Source organism: Girardinichthys multiradiatus, chromosome Y, assembly GCF_021462225.1.
Source record: "Girardinichthys multiradiatus isolate DD_20200921_A chromosome Y, DD_fGirMul_XY1, whole genome shotgun sequence".
Classification (NCBI taxonomy): domain Eukaryota; kingdom Metazoa; phylum Chordata; class Actinopteri; order Cyprinodontiformes; family Goodeidae; genus Girardinichthys; species Girardinichthys multiradiatus.
In genome coordinates this window covers 31,208,502-31,235,837 of record NC_061818.1, presented here as the reverse complement: position 1 = coordinate 31,235,837, position 27,336 = coordinate 31,208,502, and the positions used below count along the sequence as shown (strand labels likewise).

General features: G+C 38.8%; 2 protein-coding genes across 2 annotated transcripts in view; one reads left to right on the top strand and one right to left on the bottom strand.

Moving 5' to 3' along the window:
* Nucleotides 1-6,970: 6,970 nt before the first annotated feature.
* On the bottom strand, nucleotides 6,971-25,641 carry LOC124864514 (C1q-related factor-like). The gene is made up of 2 exons (XM_047359322.1): nucleotides 24,602-25,641; nucleotides 6,971-8,015 (listed from the first exon to the last, which is right to left on the bottom strand). Exons 1-2 carry the CDS (start codon nucleotides 25,208-25,210, stop codon nucleotides 7,836-7,838), a joined length of 789 nt encoding a protein of 262 aa, XP_047215278.1. The 5' UTR covers nucleotides 25,211-25,641; the 3' UTR covers nucleotides 6,971-7,835.
* LOC124864169 (bryoporin-like) overlaps nucleotides 25,569-27,336 on the top strand; it is a 77,957-nt gene continuing 76,189 nt past the window's right edge. The window contains exon 1 of the mRNA XM_047358834.1: nucleotides 25,569-25,653. Within this exon, the coding sequence (XP_047214790.1) occupies nucleotides 25,569-25,653 (85 nt within the window). The remainder of the gene's footprint in view (nucleotides 25,654-27,336) is intronic.

The window sequence follows — 27,336 nt, the reverse complement described above, 5'->3', positions numbered from 1 at the left end:
TGTTTAAAGTACACAGCTCATACAACCAGGGATCATATATATCTTGGTGTGGATAAAAACAGCTTTCATTTTGGTTGAAAAGTTAATTAAAAAACAGAGAAATTTCTAATTATTGTGTGGGCTAAAATGTTGATGGACTATTATAGCCAGAAATTCTTTACTTTGCCAACGGCAGTCCTACTGTAGAAATGGACATGTTTAGATATGCGGCTATTGTCTTGTAACCATTTGCAGACTCTTTAAGGGGAACACACATCTGACTTATTTATATGGCATGTTTTTTTTTTTCTTGTCCCATTTTTAAGAAGAGTTTCTCTGCATATTTATTGACCAGAGAAACAAAGATTCAAACAAACACTCTAATAATTGCTGAGGGGTTCAGGGGAATATGGTTGTGTAGTTCATATATGTCCCTCAAGGTAATTTGTGGGTGGTGCTATGGGAGTATTGGGTTCTGGGGTAGCTTTTAAATGCTGTCCGTTCCTTGACTACCAAAATAGGGGATGTATTCAAAAAAGCTGAGCTTCTCACCATTCCTATGGTTATGAAATATGGATCATAATTGAGAGAATTACTTGTAGATCATCGTGTTTTCTCCATTAGATGACTGGACACCTAATGGCATTTGTTTAGAGTGCTTTCTGGGTACCTCCCTTTAGATTTTTTGGGGGAAGACACAGAATTTGCTGGAAGGGACTAAATGTCCCTTCTGGTCTGGGAAATCCTGGAACCCCAGAATGAGCTGTGGTGTCGCTGGAGACAGGTTTTCTTTCCAGAGCTGTTTCCCCAAATGTCCCAGTCTTTTTAGCCTACTTCCCAAGATTAGTAAATGGAAAGGTAGAAGTAAGCTGAGGTTAGTATAATAACTTCAGCTAACTCTTCCACATCTTCACCAAAGGCATGAAATGATTGGAAAGGCTCCTATTCTTTCCTTTGTACTGCCTCCATCTATTCGTTTTGTGCCATATGTTACCTTATCACTGGTTTTAATTTGTTATGAACAATTGTAATTAAGCGTTACTGTCATTGTTTGGGTCTCAAAAATAATGTTATGTTTCTAAACAGAGTAACAGTTCACTGAAACAGCATCCACAACCAGAAGGTGAGAAATACTTTTGCATATTGGTGGACTTGCATTTAAATACATGCCAAACTTTTATTTTATTCCAGGGGATTTTTCGCCCTCAATTAATTGTTTAAATATTGCTTTTATATTTAGAATATTCAAATTAAGTATGTTTGCTGGTAGATTCATCACAGCCTCCAAAACGACTCCTCATTCTTTCATCTATGTCTTTCCTGATTAAAAGTTGTGCCCTCAGTGGCAGGTTGTGTGCATGCGTTTCCCAGCGCACCTCCCAGCAAATGTGCCATGCTGACACGTGTCTGTACGTGTTAATCACAGATGTCTATTTCTTCCCCACTCTGGCCTCCTCCAGACCTCCCATGGCTCTCCCCCCTGTCTTCCTGCCCCAAGCAACTGCAGCACAGGTGACACGAGGCAGCATGACTGGCGCACCACACATCCATCAGACGGCGAAAAGCAGCAGGAGTGAGCACACTGAGCTAAATTTGGGGGGTTATTATTCCGAAGAAGTATACTGCTCAAAGTTATGCAAGAATCTGGTATATATATATATATATATATATATATATATATATATACATTTCTAGTTGCGTTATCTTTATGAGATGTATAATTTGTATGTGTTACCAACATTGTCATTATGTGCCAAGTTAAAGTGACTGCTTTTGACTAGCCTCTTTCCCTTTTATCTGTATGTTAATATCTGATACCAAGAAATGTAATGGCCTATCTTGTTCAAGTGGGAGTAATGTGGAGGGTAATATCTTCTTTTTGAGTTATGCCCTCTCCACTTCTGTGCTCATCTATTCCCTGCTGCAAGCTGTGTGGCTCCGTCTGATGTCCGCTCACGCAAACACAACAGCTCTCCGTGTACACAAGAGAGCTCACTTGCACACAAGTACGCACACATAGACTTGCTGCAATTAGAGTCATATGGTATGAGCTGACTGCTTCCCACAATTTCACCCCATAAGGTCTTTTTGTTAGATGAAGACAGCAAATACATCCAATACTGCGAGTTTGATATTATGAATTTACTTTGCAGGCATGTCTTTTCCTCTTACCAAGCTGTGAATTGTTTCTGTTTCATACTGTTTCATTCACAGCATCTCTTTTTTTTTTTCCTTCTGTGAAACAGTTATTTTTCACAACCTACATTTTATTTCCCAATTGTACAACACATAAAGTATAAAGGGCATTAATGCAAACAGCTGCAGATGCTGAAATGAGTCAACAGCGCTGTGAAAATTGCTAAACATAAATGAATGTGACACTCTGAGATACGTGCTAAATAACACTATTATTCTTTCACACAGTTGGTCTCTGTTTGCCTGCTAATATGTCTGTTAGTCTTGTATGTATAATTGAATACCATTAATGTAGCAATTGCTGCCTTGTAGCAAAAGAAGTGGTTTGATCTTTGTTTAAAGTGTGTCAGCTTTTTAGCCATTTTAGTAGTTGGTTCTTCTTAGGGAATATGTGTGAAGCACTAGGGAGAGCACTTTAAAAGGTCACTAATGCACTCAGCTTGCTGAAGGGGAAAAAAGAAATACTGGATGTTTGTTTGGCCTTTTTTAACTATCTTTACAGTGACTTCTCTGGAGATCCAGACCACAACATTTGAAGATAGTGTGGTACCTAGACTGTGAGGAAAGGAAATGGAGAAAGTGTGAAACATTTACTGCAGAATACACATGCTCTGATCAGGAGTCTATGAATAATTGTATGCTATGCTAGCAGATGTGGTAATTCCAAGCCAGCAAAAGGAGTGTCTGAAGTTCTAGCGGTTTCACTTTGCTGTGGTTGGAAATATGATGCAGTGTTTAACAAGCAGTGGGCCAGTGGAGCAGGGAGTTGTGGTCACTCTGTAACACTGACTCAGTGTGGGCCTGCAGATAAGAGCCTGGCCAGCTCAGCTCAGCCAGCATCCTTAGCTCAGCGAGTGACTGCAGAGTACACCTGGGCTGGCAGCTTCCGACCATCCAGGGACAACTGGGACAGGTTTCTTCCTCAGCTGCTGCCCAAGCTGACAAAGGGAATCATGTGCAGTGGTAGGAGCAACAGAGCAAGGGTGGCAGTGTTAATGTGTGACTATATTATACAGAAGTTTGTGTGTGTGCAGTTATGCAAGTATGCGTGTGCATGTGGTTGGGGCTCTAGCTCCAAAGAAAGTCTAGTCTACTAAACGTTGCCTGTCATCCTAACCTTTATATTTGTCAAACAAGGTAGTGCACAATAAGTGCACAATAAGAAAAATATGTATTTTAAAAGGTCAAATAAAAAAAAAAACTGCCGGTAATGCACTCAGACATCACATTTCATGTAACACATTATACGAAAGAAAGAAAACTCTAAAAAGAGAAACAAATGTCATAATTGCATAACCAGCATTCAACTGACAAGGAAACATCAGTTGCCTTAAAATGTTCAAATATAGTTTTATGTCAGAGTACCAAGCAAAACAGTCAGGCCAAAGGTATTTTATCGAGTAAACATTGAAAATCACTACTCCTTATGTTATAAAAAACTACAGTGAAAACTATCTCCACTAGAATAAATTTAGAACAGTAATATAATTTGTAAAATTTGACATGTCACATAATGAGGGTTGTTAATTATTGTAAATAATTGTTAGGGCTCAGTTAATGAGCAAAACATTTCAGGGTGTTCTTCAACTGTTAAACTCATGCATAAAGCATACAATTCACACTGAAGGCTTCAAAAACAAAATAAGAGACAGCAAAGACGTGGTAATAACTGTACTATATGAAGTCTGTTGAACCCAGCCTATATTGCTTATCTAAAATGGTAACGCTAGCAACATTACCCACACCTGGATGCACTTTGCACGTGCTGATGTGCAGTTGTTGCAACCAACAGAGGAGTAGTCAGAGTTATCTGTTCTTTAAAAGGTAAATAAGCTTAACAATTAATATCTGTCAGGGAAAAAATGGAAAAAGTTGTAAAACAAGTGAATAACCAGTTACCCAATTGTGTTACTGGCCCTTTGTCTGGAATACCACTTTTTTTCACATTGTTGCAAAATCCTTTTTTTTTTTTTTTGTTTCTTTACACTGTGCAAATCTGGTTTCTAGTACCTAACAAGCAATGTCAGAGCATGCAGTTTTTAAATTTGTAGTTAATACCCGGATAGCATTATCTACAAATGTTTTAGGTCGTCCAGTAGCTCACTACAGGCTTTAGTACAAATAGGAAGCCATTAAACAAAACAAGACCAACAAATTTAAAGCTAATTTAATTCATTTATTAATTATATTTTTTCTTATAACAATAATCAAAGTATGTTTGAAGAGTGATTTTATGTATTTATTTATTTTCCATCCAGAAATCATCTTAAGACCCTACACTGAATGCATACTTTGCAGATCTCACTGAGTTTACCAAAGGAATACCATGACACACGCATACAAGTGTACAGTGCATCTGGAAATTATTCACAGCTCTTCACTTTCTCCTCATTTTGTTATGTTAGGTCCTTATTCCATAATAGATTATATTTATTTATTTCCATCATAAATCTAAACTCCCTGTCCCTTAATAGCAAAGTGGAAGAAAACTTAAAAAAAAATGATTAAAGAATGAAAAAAACTATTTTAAGCAACATGGCAAAGAATACTTGTAAATGTGGAACAAGTGCTGCAAAGAAGAGGATGCACTATAAGTGTGTGTAAGCATGTGTGTGGGTGTGTGTGTGTGTGTGTGTGTGTGTGTGTGTGTGAGTTAGCCCAAGTGAAATTTCATTGACAGAAAAAAAACTTGAAGAAAATATTTCAATGGTAAATGGGAAAATATTAAATTATCTGATTAAAAAGGATTAAAAACAAATTAAAAGCAAATTGTCTTAAGCAGAAGTTATTTATGAAATGTATCTCTAAATCTACTTTGTGCTATCTAAGAAAATATTAACTTAAAATATTCACATGGTACATAAAATGTCTGACTTGTGTCAACATGCTTCCTTCTGCATGACTTTATTTAAGCACAAACCACAAAAAAGAATGAGTAGATGGATGAATGAATGGAAACCTACAGAAAATGGTCAGATTTTTGACATTTCTACATTGCTGGTAGCCACCTTGCTATAATAATGTTAAGTTTTTATTCATGTTTTTATTCATGTCTTTAAAGTTACACTGTAAAAGTGCTAATTTCCAAAGCTGTGAATGTGATTAACTTGTTGCATACTTCAGGGAAACAGTAAAATGACAGACAGATTGTTGCATGCTTCTCTAAGGATCAAGGTAGGGCAAACAGTGTCACATCCCATTCTTGGCAAGTCGGAGGAATGTCCAGCCCTTGACACTCGTCCAATCTAAAGCTATCGCAACCTCTCCCCTCCAGCTTTACGCTCACTAATCTCTCCTGACACCTTACACAGTCCCGATAGGGAATCAGTCTACCCTGAAAACAATCCGGCACTCCTCTCTCGTCACCCCAAATCGGCATCAGCACGCCTCTCTGTCTGTCTGTCTTCCTTAGATTTCACTTTGCCCTCCTCCTCCTCCCTATCCATTCCCTCCCCATTACCTCTCTCAATAGCCCACTCTTTCTCTCATATTTCCATCTGTCTTTGTCAAGCTATATTCTGCTTCTCACCTATCTATCCTCCCTCCATAAATTCTCCTCCATCCTCACTTTCTCACCGGGTATATCTTACCTCTGTCGATGGGAATCTGTTAAAAGACACTGTGATTACCAACTGAGGAATAGCCTGCTCTCACTTAGGGACTCGTCTCCATTCAAAGCAGTTTTGTGAGTGCTGTTATTTTAACTCCACCACTTAATTTTGCCATTGTTGGAAAGTCATTATCTGCAAGTGCACCTTTTCCAGATGTAGAGAAGCTCAGGAATAATTTTGGGTTGGATAAACATCTCTCCCAAGATGCCACTTACCCTAAATATACTTCCCTCCTTTAAGGCATAAGATAGACTAGGGATCAGCTGAAGGGATCTTTTTTTTATTATTATTGTTTTCTCTGTGAGTCCATTATTAGGATTCAATGTTTACACAGAACAAGAAACACAATTTTCCAGGCATAATGTTTGCTTTAGCTAGTTAGTCTCGCAGAGTGAATTAGATCCTTTGAAAATCATGTTCCCCCTAATTAGTGTATTTGGGATTCAAGAACTCTCTTGAGACGAGTCACTCAAAAATAAAATCCCATTTATTATTTAAATGTATTCAACAGTTCCAAAAGATATGATAAACAAGTCATAGATTTCAATTACAAGCTGTTTGTTTTTCTCTCTGTATCTATAGAGGCTCCACCCTAAAGAGCACAATCTCATTGGCTGCCCAGTAAATATCTGTCATTGGCTGTAGCCTAGCATACTACAACTCTGGAGAAAGAGAAAAAAAACCAAACAATGATGTTGTGGCACGGCACATGCTAAACGGCAGACAAGCACTGATATGCACATGTACTGCTTCATACACACACACATAAACACACTCAGACTTGCGAGAGGCATGTTCACCAATCCAATCAGTTTCATCACCATACAATCTGTCAGGCCACTATGTTGAATATATCTTACCAACAGTGTCTGTATGTCACTGCATATGCAGCTAATGAATAGATGACATCCAGCAAAATGCACTGAAACAGAAAATCTGCGCACTCACTGTTACACTGCTCCCGTGCCTTCTTTACCTCCCCATCTGGTGGACTCTCCCTTCTGCTCTCTGCATCAAAAGCCCAATTTATTTATTTTTTTGCTGCCTAAGAAAGCTCAAAGACCAGGGCAGCACAGAAGAAGAAAGTATCAGTGCTATGCGACCCTTGAATCCTAAGATTTAACTTCTTCACATGGCTTGTTGTGCCAACTGGAGCTTCAACATGAAGCCAGAACAATGAAAAGATTATTTAAAGTCTGCTTTAATCCGAACAGAAGCAGGACATTGTGTGACAGTGCAAGAAACAGAGTGAGAGGGGCATTATCTATACGTGATGTTACCTTTTTAATATATATTGAAAGTGCAGAATGTATAATTATTCTCCACATGAATAATATATACAGTAGATACCTTGTAATACCCAATAAGGAAAAAACACCCACTGCAATAGAATACTGAAAGTCTTGATTTAAATATTTCTTTTCCAACTGTTAGATCTCTTATATGCATCACGATTAACATCTCTCATTCAAACAGGATATCTTCACAAGGGACAAATGTATTATTTTTTTTCTAGATCTCTTTTGTGTAGAATAGTATGCATGTCAACAAAATAAAAACACAATCTAGGTAAATTTGCACGGAACAACACTACAAGCTTCAGTCAGTCCAGTCCACTGAAGGTACAGCTGACTGCTGCCACTGTGGAGTAAACAGGTGAAATCATCCACTTTTGCAGGGTTGTCGTTTCTGTTGATATCTCTGTGCAATGGAGCAGGGCTAAAGAGGAGAGACGCTGTAAGTGAGGAGCTTCTGACACGTCGGTAATGTGGCAAGGGGTGCGGAAAACCAGCCCATCTAACATCCCACTCCTCCCACGCCACCTGCTAGCTGGTCTTAGTGTGTCCTCTGAGAGCTTTCCATCCGGGCTTGGCTGTGGAGCCTGAATGTCTTGGCTGATGGATATGAAGCAGAGGTGACTGCAATGATGGAGAGAATTCGGAAAACTAGAAAGCATTCTGGCTTTTTTTAACACACACAAAGTCTCACCCCTTGTCATGAAACTCTGCCTTTGAGTATCCTCTTTTGACAGTCTCTGTCTATTTGTTCTCAGTCTGCGTAAAGGATGAAGCCAGAGAAGGTGCTGTACTTGTTGTTGTTGCCGCCGTGGGCTTTGCCGCCATCTAGTTTGATGTACACCTCATCGCCTGCGTCCAGATGGAGGATGACACTGTTTGAGGCGTAGTCATAGTTCTGGTCAGCATCTTGGGCAATGGCACTTGCACGAACCTGCAGAAGTGGTGCAATAGGAAGGGGAACAGATAGGCTTGTTAGTTACACCATGTGTGCATACATAGCTCAATTCCACCAGAATATGTTCTGAATCAGTTGTCAGTCTATCTTCCTTTTCAGACAGCTAGGTACTAAATTTGGAGGTAATCTCATTTTAAATATGAGCTACAAGACCTGATTTAGACAGGACATTCATATGAACAATAGTTAAGATGCCATTTTTAGAAGGATACATAGATAGACAGATAGATTGAATGATATAAATTTAAGTTTTTTATATTTTCTACAGTAAAAGCTAAAATATGTAATCAGGATGGAGGGACAGTGATACAGTATCTCTAAATTAGGGTGCATTACAAGTACTCAACTCGGTTAAAGCCAGTGCAAATGGCTGTGGTTCTATATTTTTGTGTTTCATTATAAATTAGAGGCTCGTTTAGAAAAGCTGTGTTGAAGTGGTTGGAAATAAATGTATCACAATATACCACAACTATATATTGTTTGAATGTAAAAAGGTCACTAAATATTACTTTACAACCAATGCCTGTTTTTATCTGCAATTTCACTGCCCTGGGTTTATCATAAACAAAAAAACAAGAGGCTCCAGGAAAATATCAAAGTTAGCACATTTCCCTGAAATGGATTATAAATTATTCAGACAAAAAAGGTCATATCTTGTACAAAACTACCTCTTGAAGCTTAATTGTCTTTGAAAGTGCCTTGCATAAATATTTAACCACCTTAGATTTTTAGCCATTTTATTGCATCATAAAACTTCAGTGTTTTTTTATGTGTATGTATATTTAATGTGATGGACAAGGACATTTTCACACTTTTTTATGTTAAGATCACAAACTTCATTGTATTTTATTGTGGTTTTGTGTGACAGAACAACACAACGTAGCATGTAATTATGAGGTGCCAGGCAAATGACTTGACTTTTAAAACTGTTTGCCACCTATGGCTGCAATTACAGCTTGAGGTCTTTTAAGGTACAGTATGTATTTACTAGCTTTGCACAATTGGAGACTGGAACTTGTCAATTCTTGTTTGCAAAAATAGCTCAAGCGCAGTCAAATTGGATGGAGAGCATCTGTAAACATCTATCTTGTCTTGCCACAGATTAAAAATTGTTGTAGTTCTGGACTTCGGACGTTGGTGCCTTTTTCCACATAACAATGTAAATGGTAAATAGCCTGAACTTGTAAAGCGTTTCATCAAGTCCCCAGAGACCCAAAAGCGCTTCACATTACATTCAGTCATTCACCCATTCATACACACATTCACACACTGACAGTGGTAAGCTACATTGTAGCCACAGCTACCCTGGGGCAGACTGAAAGAAGTGAGGCTGCCATGTATACATCTAAAACATGGTAATGTAGTTCTGTAGATTCCTGTAGTTGTATGGTCATATTTCAGCTGAAAGGGAATTCTCCACGTAAGTCTCAAGTGTTTTACAGCCTTTAGCAGGATTTTTGTTTAGGAGTGCCCATGTTTAGTTGCACTACTGCCCCATCAGTTATGATTACATTTCTTGTGCCTGCTGAAGAGAAGCCTCCACACAACATGATACTGCCACCTTGTTTCTCAATGGGCATGATCTATTTGAGGTGATGTGTAAATACAAATGCACTCCACAATTTTCTTCACTCAGATTTTTATTCATTCTTCTTACATTTAACAATTATGCACTGGTTTGTGTTAATCTATCTCACTGAATCCCATTAAAATCACTGCTTGTTGTTAAAATGTGGAGAAGTTCCATTGGTGTGAATACTTTTGCAAGACACAGTAAACATATACAGTAGGTCCTCCTTAAATTGTGTAGTAACTGTCTGAAATACTTCGATAAATACTACTTTTTGCTTTCTGTCCTTATTTCTGATTGACTGGCTGTTTTATGTATGATAATTTACAATTTAAAGAAAATAAATTAATGATATTAAATATGAGACCACATAAAACAATGTTTCAATGCCATGAATAGAATTTACTAAGAGAAGGGCATTTTTGAAGGTAAAATGTCTACTACACTCAGCTAATTCAAATGCAGTCAAATAACTGAAGCTAAAACAGTGACAAAGGAAAAAAAAAAAAAAACTAACTCTAAATTTGGTGACTCTTGAAAAGTTTTAAAGTGTGAAGTTTAAAGAATTACTGGACAGGGCTGACATTTAACCCATAGGACCTACAAGAGGGACAGTCAAACCTCAGGCCCCTCTGTCAAGCAGATTTATGGTTTCAATTGAGCCAGTGGTCTTTCATAAAGAAAGGGGAAGAAGAGGAGAGAAAAAATACTAAGATTTAACCTTGGAATAAAAGGTCCATAGAAAGAAAGAGTCTCAGATGCTCAACAGCAAGGCAGACTCACACGGTTTTTCATTATGAAGGAAATACAGAATAAAATCAAAATATTAACAATCCCGGATCTCCCTTAAGATAAGCGGGAATATCTGATAACAACTGGCACGACTCAGGGGAATGATCTGCATAATAAGTAAATAAAGGAGAAGTATTTTTCCATCTCTGTTCACAGAGTGTATTTCTGTAAGAGTGGATATGTGAGTCTGACTACAGGGCATTCGGTGAAACTTCTCAATATCCTGTCCTGGGTAATTAAGAGCTCCACTACAAACATTCAGCGTCTCTCTGGAGAGGAAGTTTCAGAGCCACACAAGTCCTAAAACAACAGCTTAATTTTCATGCATGTGGTTTGTGTGTATGAGTGGCACAAATGAACACAAGTGGTGTATTTTAGATATGAAAAGTGCACCATAAGGATCTTATATTATGTTGCTGTGTTAAAGAAAATATATTACATTATGCCTATTTGTTTTTTCAAAATTAAACTATTGAGGGGTAAAATAAAAAGTTTAGAATTTGTGTAGTTAGTATTACTGTACTACTGTAAGTTACTGTTTAGTATTAAGTTAGACAGCTTGAAATGTTATTTCATTAAATTAGTTTGGTCATATTTGAGTATCTTCAAAAAAAGACTTTGAAGTCTGCTGCATTTTGCTTTTTAAATAAACTTTAAATTGACTTGAATTTGAAGTAAAAAGACCAACGCAGAATTAAAGTTTCCTGGAGGTGTTTATGCCCATTAGAGGTGAGCACACTCCTTGCTTTTCTTTATTCCTCTTGGACAATGGAGATGTTTGCTAAAGGACAGATTTAGATAATCAATGACACTCTGCAGTGCAACAGTGCCACTTGATCTCATTCCACTTTAACATCAATATATAATGAAAACCAGACTGAAAGCAATACACTTCTGGAACAAGTAAGATATGGATGTGCTTACAGTGGAGCCCTGGCAGGGTTTCATCAGGGTCAGTTAGTGTCTATGCATCACAAACTGTCAAAATAATGTTATTTAGACCTTTATTAAATTGAATTTTACACTTTCTTTGTCACATTGGCTGATTTTGATTGCAGCAGAAATAGAACAGAGATTCTTCCATGTTTCTCTATATTAATTTACTAGTCACTAATTGTGCAGAACATGCGCAGCACAGCTGATTTTTAGATCTGTGGCATTTATATGCTTACAAAAAGCAGAATCTACCCTTAAACCAGAATACTAAAGTGAGCAGCAGATTTGGGTTCATTTGTATCATTGCTGGTAATAAATTTTAGTGTCATCACTGTGGCGCCAGTTCACCTTCACCAAGAACTAGTTCTAAGTTGAGTTCACATGGTTAAAACTGAATTAATTCATGTTCATATATCAGCCTCTAAACCTTGAAAACTATGTTCAATTAATTTGTTGTTGTTCATTTATCAATTTCTTAAAATTAAGTTTTTAATAATTTGCAGATCACATTGTTTAGCATTTAGATTACATCATCACCTGGCATTCACATACATTCACACACATCATTTTAATTTTCTGCTGTTCTCTTCACATAAATGATATTATAATGTGGCCAAACTCACATATAAGCTGCTCTAACTCTGATATTTTTATGCTTTAGTTATCAGAAAGCAAAACGTTTGAAATCTTCCCATTGAAACTGTATTTTATTTGTGGCCACCCTTAAAGAACTACAGAACTGGTGTTCCTTTTTTTTTTAATAAGATGAAATAATCTTGACTCATGTAATTAACATACAACAGCAGCACTGTTACTTTGACTTTACTTAATTCCACAGTGTTCAGTCAGCAACATTAAACATGAGAGAAAACATTAACCCCTCTGCAAACCCTGGGACCTTCGTAGTAACAACAGAAATGGATGCAGATGGTTTCTGTCAGAGGCATTGTTAGGAACCTAAAACATTGCAGGTTTAGCCCGGCCCAGAAATATTTTACATTTCCAACAACAGTAGCATACATTTTAAAGTATTTTATTTAAAGAACATAATATAGGTCTTGTTGTACCAGTTCTCTGCCTACGTGGTGGGTTTTTGAAGGAATGTAAACTAAATTAAACAAAAGAATATGTTCATCCTTCCTCTTTGCTAGTAGTTTTTTACTGTTATACAACAATTTTATCTTTATTGCTGTTTCTCTTTGTAACTGAGACAAACTTCATTGTTAGATTTTTAAAAAGCATCTCAAAGGTATTTTCTTTTGTTTATGAGAAATGTATGTTGTACTTCACAATGAGGAGGGGAGGCTCACTTCACCTTTTTCTTGCTTGTTCAGCCAATTACTCTGACCTATGAATTACTCAGACAAAAACAACATAAAGTAGAAGATTAAATGAAGTGTGATGCTTCTTTCAGGTCTTCTGTCAGGTTTCTGCTGCAGATTTTCAACTTTTTTTCTAGTTAAGCTCTTCTTTTGGTCCGCTGTGCTGCTTTGTAAAGGACACAATGCAAAATCTGCTCTCATGTTCAGGCACCATTTGGTTCCGTTTAATTCAACTCAGTTTATTACCACAACATATTTTATCTCTAGTCACTTTTCAAGACAGACAGGTCCAGTTCGTCCCCAGTGATATATAACTAAGACCAGAAAATCTGTACGGGATAAGCAATGGACAATAAATAGGGGAAAAGGAAACCAAAAGAACTTCACTGTAAAAAGTCTGGCTCCTAAAGAAAAGATAAAAAGGCCAATAATAGATGCTTGAAAATGTATATTTTTATATTTGGTTTTTTAGCTATTTTATCATGTTAGGCTTTTTTGCTGTTATCGGCCCTAACAGAGGGCTGCATGGTAATGTAGTTGGGGGTATGCTGCCTTGCAGTAATATGTTCTGGGATCAAGTCTTGGCCTATGGTTTTTCTGCATGGAGTTGCATGCGTGGGTTTTCTCCTTCCACAGTCAAAAAAACACATGACTACTTGGTTAAATGGTTACTCCAAATTCCCCTTAGGTGTGTGTCTATGTGTGTGTGCATGCTTTTCTGTCCTGTGTGTCTTTGTATTGCCCTGAGATGAAATAGTGACCAGTCCAGCATCCTTCTCTTCCCCATTGACCACTGGAGACAGGCACCAGCCCACTGGGCCCCGTGACTATAAGCGAGTAAAGAAAATGGATGTATGCTCCAACAGATTAAATATTTCCTGTTTCATAAATGACAAAAACGTTTCAGACCCTCAACTGAGGATAAAATATAAATGCCTTCCAACCTGTGGATGAAACAGCTTAGCTCTACTGATACTGCAGAACAGGAAGGAACTTCTTGTCCTCCAAAAGTCTCAGCTCCACTTCTCGAACTTAGAAAAACGTTTTAATAACCGCATGACTAGTGAACTAAGACAATGTAAGAACCTTCGCCAGCCACCTGTACCCAATGTTGTCTATCTACGTAGTCTGCAGCAGGACCCCTCACTGTGTGAGCATAGTCAAGCTGCAACATGTGTGCAAAATAGCAGGCACCATGTCCAGTGTGTCATCACTTTTTCTGAAGAGGACACTAGTTTCTTTCATTCAAAAGATCTGAGGCTATTTAAAAAAAATCGTTGGGCTTGAGTGCTAAATGCCCAGATCTAACTAATCCCATGGTTTAGATAGTTATGGAACAAGCTTTCAGTTTGTGTTGTTACACTTAAAACACAGAAGAAAATGACATTATCAGGTTTAAACAGCAGGTCCCCATAGAGCCTGAATTACATGGACAAATGTGTTCAACCCAATTCCTGTGCTTTAAATATCACAACTGTTTTCTGTATAAAGAAGCTGTTTCTTCGAAGCTTTTCAAAGTTTATAGTAGAGCTCAATCCCAAATAGAGCTCTGTTAAATGTTGCCAGTTAAAGCTTATTTTATAGAAAACCGAATTAAAGTTCTCCAAAAGAGTAAACTCTACTAATAGATGTGTTCATGCCCAACGCTGATATTCGCAAACTCCACTTATTGTCTGCACTACTATTATAGCACTCTCAGTGCTATTAAACAGCTACTAACTAAGACAGCTGCACCATTTGTTACCTAAATTGAGTTGAATTAAAAAAAAAGATCATTATTTTCTCCAAAGAGGAAAAAAAGTAAAGCATCGTACATCATTCGATAGAACCAGTGGTTAAACAAGCCTATTAGTCACTTAGTCTTTTTAGTAGGGGCAGATCAAAATCAATAGTTCCCATGCATTTGAAAAGTTTTTTTTTTCCTTTCTTTTTTGTGGCTCATTATATGAACTTGAGACCACTCTGGCTTGTCTGAGGTCAGCCTGCAAAGTTCCTCAATGGCAGGTTGGGGGGCATGGAGAATTCCCAATAATGAGTTGGTCTGCTTAAGGTTTGAAAGCAGCAGTTGTATAGACATATGTTAGAAGAAGGGAGCAATATAGACAATACAGAAAGTAACAGTTTTTCTTAAATGAATGAACTCCTGAAACTATTTATGTCAACAACTAGTTCAGTTTTTAAATGTATTGTCTGTATTTTTGCTCAGGTCTGGTTTTTGTGTACATATTCCTCAGTAAAGGTGTATGCAGGATACAAGCATTTTTCACTTTCCACATTCTTTTGTCAATACAAAGAGTTTCAAGGTCGTCTTCTCCAGGTATTTTTAAAACCTACAGCTGGAACATTAATTTGTACAGAAGATGTACATAGGAATGAAAAGAACAAAATAAAATAGCAAACGCAAAGATTTACTTGCATAAACTCAGCAGCCAGTGGTTTGATTAGCTGCTACAGGAGAATGCACAAACACTCACTGTAGCCATTTAAATTGGCTCTAGTGTTAAAAGAGTTAGCTTTAAAGAGGAAAAACATTGTGGCAAACATTTCAGAGCCTTGTTTTCTCGAGGAACACAATGAGAGACTCACAGACGCGGCTGCCACAGGTCACAGAATAAAACTATTGTTGAACTACTGGCTAAAAGAAAAAGATTTCAGGAGTGAAACCTCGTGTTTGTGGCTCTTTATTTATAACCTGGACAATTCAGATCCTGAGCAAAAGTATTTGTTAATAATTCAACTCCTCACAGCAGAATAATAATAATTAATAATAATAATAATACAATTATATTATATAATAATACTTTTTTTTGTATAGCCTTTTTCAAAAGCCACCCAGGACAAGAGCTTCTTCCATGGTGAGATGAGATGTTACAGATAGGATTTTCAAACATAACACAGTAGGTTCAAACATGTACCACTTGCAGCTATGCTTTTACATCTCGCACCGTCTTATATTATCATGTTAGTTTTTCAGAATAATATTCCCCCTCTTAGAGTTCCTTTAAAGCCTCCTTATAAGTTATCAGACTCTCATTTCTCTGTGTGATTAAAAAAAGTCACAGATGTTCTTCGCTTTACTCTCAGCTCACTGAATTGAAGATGCATCAGCACTTTGTCTGCCTTTTAAACTGAGCTTCTTAATGAATAAGAACATACATGAACAGAACAGAGGCCGCATAAAGCCATGAGATCACATTGGAGTTGGTAAGCCTTGACCTCATCCGGAGTGCCCTCCCACACACTTTCAAGCTTGAATAATCTTTCTTTCTTTCTTTCTTTCTTTCTTTCTTTCTTTCTTTCTTTCTTTCTTCTCATGAAGGTTCCTAACTATGTAAAAAGACCCAGAAGTACTTCAAATTTCACCTTGATAAGAGCTAGTCAAATTCTCTAAATGTTAGGTTAAGAAATGTATTTTATCATCTTGTTAAATATAAACCACCTTAGACCCTCTTTACAAAAAATAAATGTATAAAGTAGTTAGTCTTTGAAAGGAGTAGAGACCTTTGCTTTATTTTTTTAATCAAATACTTAATGAGATTTAAAGGGATATTTCATTTGCTCATTTCAGTGTCTTTGTGGAGCTAGTTCTATAATTACATGAACATTATTTTCTGACATTGTCCATCACTGAAAACAGCAAACTTCACATTTAGTCTTCACGGGCAGTTAAATGTTGACCTCACAGTCGCAACAAAATCGTGCTGGAAACAATGAGGTGCTGAAGACTTCTCCAAAGCAGGCCTGGACAGTAAGCGGAGCTGTCACTACAAATCTGAACTGTGCAAGTCTTGGAAAAGGTTGTGAGATCCAGAAGTCATATATAGAAAATAGTCATTTTAAATTATTATTTATCCGCATGATTAAATATTGCACAGTTCATATCTATGTGCAAACAACATCTCCCACTTTGATTCTCAGATGCGGGCGTCCGGTGCATATTAATATGATACGGCATGCCACGAGTGTGCAAAGTAAACACCATCTTATTAGAGGGTTAGTGATGTGGGCCTGCGGGAAGAGGCAGCTGATGACGGCTCTGGAGGATTTGTCAGGTGGGACTTTTAATAAAATTTTCTCAAAATATTTGATCGCAGGTAGGTGTACAGAAGCCTGGTACCTCTGGCAATGTCACAAATTTGTCATATAGTAGAGAAATTCTCTTAGGTTTGAAAAGAGATGCATTTTTACTTTTCTTTTTGGTCCCATTATGATTTTTTTTAGGGTTTACTTGCTTGTTTTTTTTTTTGTCGTTTGAGGAGAGTCATGCAAAGCAAGTGAATAAGTAAATCATCAGTAAGAGTAAAATCCCTTAAAATCCAGGCTCTTCCACAGCAGTATTCTTGTTTTATTTTGGTTGTTTTGTTCTAATGGTTTTCACACCCATCAGAGGCTAACTGCTGCAGCCTACCTCCTTTTGCTTTTAGTGACACACATGCATGAATAAATACTCTATTTTCGAAACAATGAGGAAGGGGGGCTCTTCTCTGAGCTTTTTTTTCTCCTTGTGTTTTTGTTTTTCTCCTCGCCGTGCAGAGAGCTTGTTAGGAATATGAGCACAGGGTTCATATGCAGGCAGCGTGGCAGATATGTAGCCTGTGATGAGCAGGACAAACAGCCGACTGGCACTGCGCGACCTTGACACAGAATATGTAGAAGAACTTTGACAGGACAAACAAAGCGTGAGGCCGCAGGCGACTGCCTCAGTGATGGTAAATGAGGTGTCAGCGATGTTGTCTTCCTTGTGGCTGCTCGTGCGTGTTTGCATCCGTCACATTGTGATCCTGATGGCTTTGATTGAATAATATTCTGTCTGTGGACAGAAAATCCAAGGCTGTTTTTTTGATTTACTAGTTAAGGCACGCCTGATTCTCCAAACTTACTAACTTCTGCAATCTAAATGTGAACGTCACAGTTGTGAAAAATAATACACTCATGTGAGTAATATGTGCCACACTTGAGTTCATGGCTCAGAATAAGAGACTTGACACCCAACCTTAATCATAAAAGACTTTGTGCTCAATCAGCATACCATTTCACAATGCATGAATTATAAATCCGCTCATAAAAATAATCATACTTTAACTTTTGATCTGTTTGAAAAGTTGGAAATGTCGCACCGGGGGCAATTATCTGGCAAATATCTTACAAAAAGGCTTTGTCTCACTGACAAGGATGTGTCTTGAGGCTTCTGTGTTGGGGGGATTTGTTGACTTTGTGTTGAACCGCCATTTTGGATCAACCAGTCTATTGGTCCTTCTTAAATCAAAGTGTGCAGCCGTCTAATTGTGTTTGAACATTCCAGCCGTGAACAGCATGCCTAATGGCAGCTTAGATGGCTTTGCCTTCACTTCTGAGCCCTGATCCAACATTTCCCAGCCATATACATATAAAAACCACACAGTAACAAGAATAAAACCCGGAGACAAGCCCCCCACCCTTCTTTTTCTTGATTACACGCATACACAGGGGTGGTAATATTTTACTAAAATAATGACACCAGGAAACTACGATGATATGCAAGAGAATTGTCATTTCACAAAGCACCATGTGTTACAGGTTCATTTGCCAGAGGAAACCTAAGTGAAAACAGGATAAGAAAAATGAAATGGTAACAGGAGATTTGCCATCTGTCAGACGGGAGAGAAAAAAAATCTCCTGAATTAATTTCACCAGCTGTTTTCCTCATACCTGTGCAGCCTACTTTAAAACAAATCAGCATTACTGCACAAAAATCTCTCTCCCTCCTGTAAAACATACTTAGTGGTCCCAATATTTCATCTGGTGCAATATTTCATCAGTTTATTGCATGTATCCCAATTTCTTGCATTCAGAATACTACAAACAGACAGAATGCAGGCCGGTAATGGAAACGGATAGCTCTGCTGATAGAAAACAGGGCTGGATAAAAGGGCATGAACTCTGACCTAAAATCCAGCCCCTCTTTTCTTTCCTGTGTCTGACTCATCACACTCAGTTAATTACTAAGGTTTTCAGCCACCAACACCAAACCCTTGATCACCGCTCACTGAACTGTCTGAGTTGAGTCCTTAACAAAAGGCCCATTTTTACAGTTGAGTTCCTTGAAAGCCCTGAGGCACACAGATCATAAAAAAGGACTATTTGAGAATAAGGGTTTCTGTATTGGATTGAAGGGGATCCTGGCAGGTTGCTTATGATGTATGTTTTTCATATAGCGGCCAATACTCTCTTGGCAGTTTCAACTGTTTTAAATTTGAGGAGGGCAATAGGTGCTAAGCACTCTGAGTTATGCAGCAGACAGCTAAGCCATTTTAAGTCATCGACTTGCAGCCTTCCTGTTAAGAGGGAGAGGATAATTGTGGGTATCAGTGAAGGCTGAATTCAGGGGACATCTAAATGTCAGGGGCGTGGGGAGAAACAAAGAGCGATATGTTTGCATAAGAGGTTCTGGTGCACTTGTCAATCTCCCATATGGTCCTCATTATAATGAAGAAGCTTTGTGAGTCAACATCACTGCATCCTTGAGTCAGCCAGTCACAGGAGACCAGCCTATTTTAGTTTGTTTTGGCTCGCTCTGTACATGAGACAATAGAAATTAGCATAATATCATGCACTTCCTATTCACATAAATGCTTGCATGGGGAGTTTGTGTGCTGTCAAGTTGTAATGGTTCTTCATTTAAAAAGATGTACAGGTGTATCTCAATAAATTGGAACACCACTGAAAAGTTTAGTTGAGTTCAGCAATTTACCTCATAAAGTGAAACCCATATATTATAGATTCCAGACGTTCTTTACTGCTAATTTACATTTACAGCTAAAGAAATCATATTAGATAAGGGGAATTAAAAAGGATTGCTAATACAAAAATATTATAGGGCAATGTTATGTTTGCTTACTTGAAAGCAGGCAGTTGACACCCTCTTCAATTACGGTAAGCCACAACAGTTATTATTACAGGAGCAGGTTGTTCACAGAATGCTGTATCCAATCATATTAATTGAAAGTTGACAGGAAGGAAAAAGGTGCTAGGAAAGGGGCAGACATAACAGTGAGAACCGCAGTCTTGAGATGGTTATAAAACAAAGAACATTCAAAAGTTTAAGAGAAATTGGCAAGGTTGGGCTGCAGCTGGAGACCGTGTTTCAGGAGCCACTACACGCAGACATATTCAGGACATAGGCTTTCAGTTAGCATTAGAAGGCATCTTACTTTGCTGAAGGCTAGAACAAATTTACTGTTGCTCAGGTCCACAATCCACTTAAAATTAAATAGATGTATTTTTGGGGGGAATATAAGAGGCAAAGAATCTGAAACACTTTAAGATCAGTATGAAGTTTCCATTGTTAGTGGGGATTTGGGGAGCCATATTATCTGCTGGTGTTCATCCAGTGTGTTTTATCAAGGCCAAAGTTAGCACAGCTTTCTACCAGAAAATTACAGAACATTTCTTGCTTCCTTCTGCTGACAAGCTTTTTGGAGATGCTGATTTTATTTTCCAGCAGGACTTGGTCCCTTCCCACACTGCCAGAGGTACTATTAATCACGTAAGTCCATAGAGAATCTATGGAGTAGTGTCTTGGGTAGAATGAGAGACACCAACAGTGCAGATAAGCTGAAGGACGCTAGGCTTCCTTAACACCTCTGCAGAGCCACAGATCAATCACTTATATGCTGCTCTGCATTGATGAAGCAATGCATGCAAAATAAGCACCAACCAAGTGATTACACTGAAAATGAATTAAGATGCAATGCTGAAGTATGTGAACATTTTAGGAAGTAATTGACTTCTAACAGAGAAAATGTTGGGCAGTTTTCAAACAACTTTAAAAGCTTCTCCAAGAAATGATAGATTTTCTTCAGCGTGCTTCCAGATGACAACCCGATGTCATCTTGACATTTCCAATCTGTGTGGTATTTTCTAACAACGTGGGCCAATCTTCATTTAATAGCTCTTGCACCGAATTAGACCAGCTCTAATGTTCCACTCGGCAGAGTGTCAAATCCAATGTCCAATTACACAGCAGATCAAGGCCAAAGGTCCGCCTCCACTACGTCTCAGGCTGATTATAGAAGAAGTGCCATTATATACACATGTCCCGGAAAGAAACAGGTCTGTCAGAGGAAGGAAAGAAAAGCATGCATTCTCACACATACACATTGTGCATAAGGGGATCAATACCACAGGCAAAAAGGCTAAGGGACTAAGGGTGGCTTTCTCAAACCCCGCTTGTCTCTTTCAGACAGAGTGCCTCTATTGCACCAAGCAAACACACAAAGGGTCCTCAGTGCACAACGAAGAATCGCAGGTCTAAACATTACCAGAATGCTAAAATCAATCAAGTTAAATCAAGTATTGCCATTGTGTGAATGTTTTGAGTTAAAAATATTTTAGAGAAACTGTATGTTGTTATCTTTATTGGTTTACTGACATCTCTTTTTATTATTAACATCCTTCTGACACTCAAAACAGCAGATCCAATCCAGATGGCTCAGCTTCTGTATTTAATGTTGGAATTGTCACCAGATGCTAAACACTGTGCGTGGGTTTCACCTGGATATGCTGCAACAAGATAAACAATCTGTGTTAATGTGTATCAGAGCTGAAGACCTCCTGGAGGTGCCTTTACGAGTAGAGACGGTCTGTAACAAATGGTTTGACAAGGAAATGACATGTGACAGTACTAAAAGCCAAGCAATGCTTAATGGTTGAAAGAAGAAGGAGAAAAAAGTTTTCCTTAAAAGCAAAGTTTAAGTGGAGACAGCATACTTTTACACATTTTGCTACACAGCAATGCATCACTTGAGAACAATGAACAATACAAAAGGCGCCGTGTTTTTAGTAAATCGATTTTGAGGTGTCACGATCCAATTCTCCCCAGTTTCCATTTTTGGAACAAAACTTAGTTGTTTTTTTTTTTAAGATGAAAACTTAGTGCTTCTAAAGAGGAGTGAGCATCTGTGGACCGTAGAGGAGAGTTGGAGGGCACTACACAGCTGGGGTGGGTCGAGGTAGTGGGGGCAAAGCATGAACGTGTGTGTTGGTGTTTGTGTGTCGGTATAAGGAGGAGACTGCAGTGGTAATTGCAAGGGAAGAGACATGTGCACAAAGGACATTGAAGCTTATTAAAGGAGGAGACAGAGCGATTATTCACTATGGTCCTCTTGAGACTGACGCTGAAGTCATTGCTTTTAATTAACTCTGAAATGGTTTTGCGGATTAATAACAATATTAAGAAGGGAACTGAGAGAAGAGGCGCAAACACATCCTGGATCTGGTTCAAGCTTTTTAATTACAATTAAATCGGCAAGATGGCACAATAGCACAATAACCGTGTATTTTCTGCCCTCTTTTCTTATCCCCTCCGCTTAAAATGTGTCTTCATTGTCACTGCCAAGTCCCAGAGAACGTGTCCATGAGACGTTACAGCAATGCGTTGATTCATTAAGGCAAGCTTCAGACCCTAGGCTTAGAAACATGAAGTACAAGCATTGAAGACAGCAAGAAATTTGAAAAGTGAATGAAGTGTGGTGGGTTTGCATGTTCAAGTCTCGCCTGAAAATTTTTAAAGTTCTGGGAAATTGCTCAAGTTGTTCTGTTGTGCTGTACCAAGTGAACAGAAGCACAAGTGGAAGCTGAGAAGAAAGAAGGCAACCTATACAATTAGAAGGAGTACATGCTGGTGAAAACATAGCTGCACAGGCTCTGAAAATCCGAACACTTTGCTGAGTCCAAAAGATGATAAAATACTGGTATTGTTTGCAATTCCCTATCCTCCTTTGTCCCCCACTCACAGAACAGCTTTTTGCAGCTTTAATGAGCTGAGTAAAGCACCGGAGAGGACATAGGAGCTTCTGCTCAACTTTCAGTACTTCATCAGTGATGAAGCATAAGTTGGACAAATATTTATAACCTTTTACAGTCATTTACACAAACTAATACTCAGGGGGCTTGTTCATTAAACCAAGCACACCACGTAATAAAAACAGAGAAGACTGCTCATCTATGCATAAGCTGTGCATGCATGGGACAGAGGAGGACAGAGACAGAGCAGCAGTTGCCTCTTTTAAAACATTACCTGGGTCTCAGGAGATGAACATTGACCTGCTAACTTTAGTACCTCCACACCTTCCTCTTGAGAGTAGAATGAGGAAGGAGCAGAAGGCATTTTTATAGGAACATATGTTATTTTTCCCCTTCTATATATCAATGTTTTACACCCACCCATAAACATTACTGTTGAGTAAGGCATTATATATAGGAGGGGATTGCCATAACCTTCTTTTTATTTCTCATTGAGAATATAGTTGGGTTAAAGAAATTAACCTCTGGCTCCCTTGGCAAGACTGAAGGTTTACGCTGATTTGAGCTCCACATATGGTCTTGGCTTATAGTTTAAAATCACCGTGGGTTTTGGTGTCAGATCTGTGTGTGTATTATTTTTGAGCATATGGGCACAAGGCACAGGCCCTTAAAAATATTTGATTGAAAACATGATGCCTGGAGTTGGTTCTGTTTGAAACAATTTTTATGATTTATTTTGACAATGTTTTCTCCACAGATGAGACTCATCTCTGTAAATTACAAGCCTCTAGAATGATTAAGTCTAAGATGAATGATTAATGTGTTTTATGTATTAATTTGTGAAAGAAGTTATGTGCTGCAAAAGACTGAATATATTCCAGCAGCTTTATGTCTCATCACATCAGTGCATCTCTGTGTGCATGATTTACTGTGATTTTATGTGACAAGAAACAAAGTGCTGATGAGCTTGTTAAGCATCATTTTATGCATTGAAGATGCATTTTGGGGAAGGGGAACACAATAAGACATCCTAATTTGTAATTTCTGATTATTTCATATTATATTGCCCACAGATGCCAGAAATTATTAATTTGATGTCACTGTATTGAGGGTCATATGATTACAAAATAGCATAAAATGATTTGTTGTTTTTATATGCGTGATTGATCCGGTATAGTTTGGACACATTCTGTCAGATCAATAACAGTTATATCCGCAACATATTCGTATCTAAAATATACTTTCACTGTCAAAAAGTTAAAAAAGCAACGCGTTTTACTGTCAAAAACGTTTGCTGGCGCCACTTTGAAGAGAAAAGATCTGACGGACGGCTGGAAGTTGTAAAGTGCAGACGGGGGCGTTTGTAGAGGACCCTTCAGGGCGCACAATAATATTAGAAAATTAAACCTCAAAGTGGACGAGAATAAACCACATAAACGCATTTAACGTGACTTTGAAAGTGGCAGGATACAGGCGCGGTAAGGCAACGGATTCCGCGAAGCTTTCGCATTTGATGCGGCTTGTTCATCTCCCCTCTCTGCAGCAGCGTCTCCAAAAGTTAATTTGTCACAAGACTAACTGCGACTCAACAAATTAATAATAACAATAACAAAAACCGCTGATGCATGCTTAAAATAAAATAAAAGTAAATACAGGGTGAGAGGACGTCATTATTGCTTTTTGCAGCTCTGTTCATTTAATTTCCATCCCTTCTCTGAAGAGATGCAAATAACAACTTGCCACAAACTACCGTTGAATTACACCAATTTTTGATAAACAGACTGGAAGAGAGACAGAGAGGAAAATAGCGGATCTTCAGAACGTTTTCCGATGAAAGAATAAAGGATTTGCTCGCTCTCCGCACTCAGCCCGCACCATATTCTGGATCTCGACGCGCGGTTATCTCGGGACGCGTTACTCGAGGAAGAGACACTTTGCAACCAGTCATCACTTTTTTTTTTTTTTTTTTTTATCTCCAGGCGTGATGTGCGCCACAGCTGTGAGCTTTCAACTGGACTACAAATGCCCCGCTTCTTTTCACAATGTTTCCCTTTTATTTGGAGGCTTTCACTTTGGCTAAACATGGATTTTTAAGCAGGAGAGCTGCAGAGGAAGCACCGAAAGAAAGAGAAGGTCAGAAAAACTTTTAAAGTACTCACCTGACCGTTCTTGCAGAGGTCTGCCCACATGCTTGTGCCATCCCCTCCTCTCATCAGCACATGGTAGATGAAGAAGTATGTACCCGGTATGCTGCAAATGAACTTGCCCGAAATGCCATCGTAGTTGTTGCCAAGATTGGTGACCACGTCGTCAAACTTTAGGATCTCGTAGCCTTCATGGGGGTTTTTAAGCCCGGCATAGAAAGCCACCCGGGGCACTGTGCTGTAGGTGGCTGTGCTGATAGCTCCGTTACCCCCCAGACCCAAAATTCCATGATCCTCTCTGTCACCTGGGGGCCCTGGTAGCCCCGGTTCACCAGGTGGTCCGGGGGGTCCAGGTGGTCCAGGTGGCCCTGGCTTTCCTGGCCTGCCAGGCTTTCCCTGCGGACCCTGCTGCAGGGTGGATGGTGGCAGAACATTGCTGTGGTCAGTTAGTGCCTCTGCCTCTCCCTGCAGACCAGTGGAGCTGGTGCTGCTGGCTGGAGTGCCCTTGTTCGTGTAAGGGTCGCACACCATTCGACAGGTGCCCAGCATCTCATAGTGGCTGGCATCTGTACTCACGGAGCTGACAAGCACAGGGATGAGCACCACCAGCACCAGGACCAGCATAACCCCCACAGCAGCCGCCACCAGGGTCTTCCTCCCGATGCTGAGTCGGGGAAGGGGCTGCGCAGCCAGAGTGGGTCTCCCGGGGGCGGAAATGGTGACTGTTTAGTGTGGGGAGCCTGTCACCGAGGAAAGGGACCTGGAGATCCCAGGAAGAGTTGCAAGAGGAGCCGCGAGTGTGTGAGGGAGAGACAGAGACCCACATACACTTAATACAGCTCACTTCTCCACTCACTCACACTCAAGTAGGCAAGCAGTCACTCAAACATAGAAAAAGACTTAAGGAAACCCAAGCATACACAGGGAGACATTCAGCGCATACTTACAAACACAATGTGACTTGTGAGAAGAAGCAAGAAATATGCAGAGCCCAGAGGAATGGAGTGAGAGACAGAGGGAGCGAGACAGAGAGAGGGAGAGGAAGAGAATAATGAGAGTGGGTGAACGTGAGAGATACAGAGCAGCCACTGTGAGTATGTGTGTGTATGTGTGTGTGGTGAGTTTGTGGTGCGGTTTTCTCAGGCTTGGCTTTTTATACGGCAGTAGCTACAGAGACCCCACACCCACCCTCTTGCTCCCCCATCGCGTCAAAGGTTGGTGCGGTTATGTCCCCTTTTTCTCTCCAGCTCGCTCGGACGAAGGAGTCATACAGCCCCCTGAAACACAGAGGAACCAAAACAACACCCTGACCATTTGCTCTCCCTCTTCACTTTTTCTTTCTCCTTCCTTCCCCCACTTGTGATGTTGTTTCTCACCCTCTTGCGTTCTCTTCTCTCTCATCAACATCCAACCACTAAAAATAAAGATGGAGCTGTGGAAAGACAATCCTTTCTCTCTTTTTTTATTTTCCTGGAGGTGGGCTCTAAAGATTTATGCATATACAGTATGTGGAGAGACAACACTTAAATGTACAGTGCCAGGAAAGGCTAGCAGCTTCTCAGAGGAAGAAAAAGTGCTAATTGCAGAGCTAAATGCCAAGAACAATCATACAACTAAGTAAACTCTTTGATAATACTGATAAACTTTGAATCACATTAAAAACCTGAAAAAATCCTATGCACAACAAAGGGAAGCTACCCTCATGAGTTTTGTTTGTATTATTCCCTGTCGATAGGCTTGTTTCTCCAACTCAATCTACCAAAATTCTTTCTTATTGGTGTCTTTTTTAGAGCATTGATTTCATGGTTTTTATCAAATTAAGAACCCTGTTTTGGAGGGAAAAAATCAATACAGAGCAATGATGTAATTTGTTTGACATTTTCATCCCCTGGTGTGATGAATGGTAAAGTAAGAAAGCAAATGACAAAGTGTGTAGATGGCAAACATTCATTATGAAGGGTTTAAGTTTACAAAGGCTTAGGTGTTCTGTGGTTGTGGACTTCTACGATTGGGCAAGCAATATGGATGAACATAAGATAGATGGACGTAATTTGTTATATGAACTGATGTCTAGGGTAAAAAAAAAAACAGTCAAGGTTGGGATCTGTGTTGATGTTTAGGCTTTAGAAGCACTTCAATATAAAATGCATTAATATGCTTGTTTTTTAGTTATTCAGGTAGCCTCACACATTTCCTCTCTTTGCATTTTTTGCGCTTACATGTTTCAGTTTAACAAAGAAGTGACGTTTTTAAATGATAGTTTCAGTTACTAAGGGGCCATGTGTAATAATATATACATGTAACTTGTGAAAACATGAGTTAGCAGTGATTAACCACATTCCACAGTGAGACTAATTATGCGTTGATGAAGAAAACATAGAACAGTGGTGACCTTCCCAGGAGCGACCGGTCTACCAAATTACTCCAAGAGCACATCAATGACTTGATGCACGAGGTCACAAAAGAACAACATCTAAAGAACTGCAGGCCTCATTGAATTAAGTAGAATTAATTAAGTTTGCTTAACTTAAAGATTTAAGATAGAGTTACTTAAATCATTTCATCATTTCTTTCAAATACAGAATTCAAACCTCTCTGACTTAATTTTATGGAAACTCAACTCAAAATATTAAGTTGTTCCAAAATAAAAAACGGAATTATCCAAAAGTACATTATCATTCACGCTATATTAAAGCACAGCTTGAATGTAAATTATCCTACACGTGTGTTATTACATGTTATTTTAGTTT

Bases quoted from the DNA above. Each gene is read 5' to 3' on its own strand.
- LOC124864514 (XM_047359322.1), bottom strand. From the start codon at position 25,210: ATGCTGGTCCTGGTGCTGGTGGTGCTCATCCCTGTGCTTGTCAGCTCC. The intron at 8,016-24,601 runs GTGAGTACTTTA...CCACTTCTGCAG, and splicing joins ACCTCTGCAAGAACGGTCAG to GTTCGTGCAAGTGCCATTGC.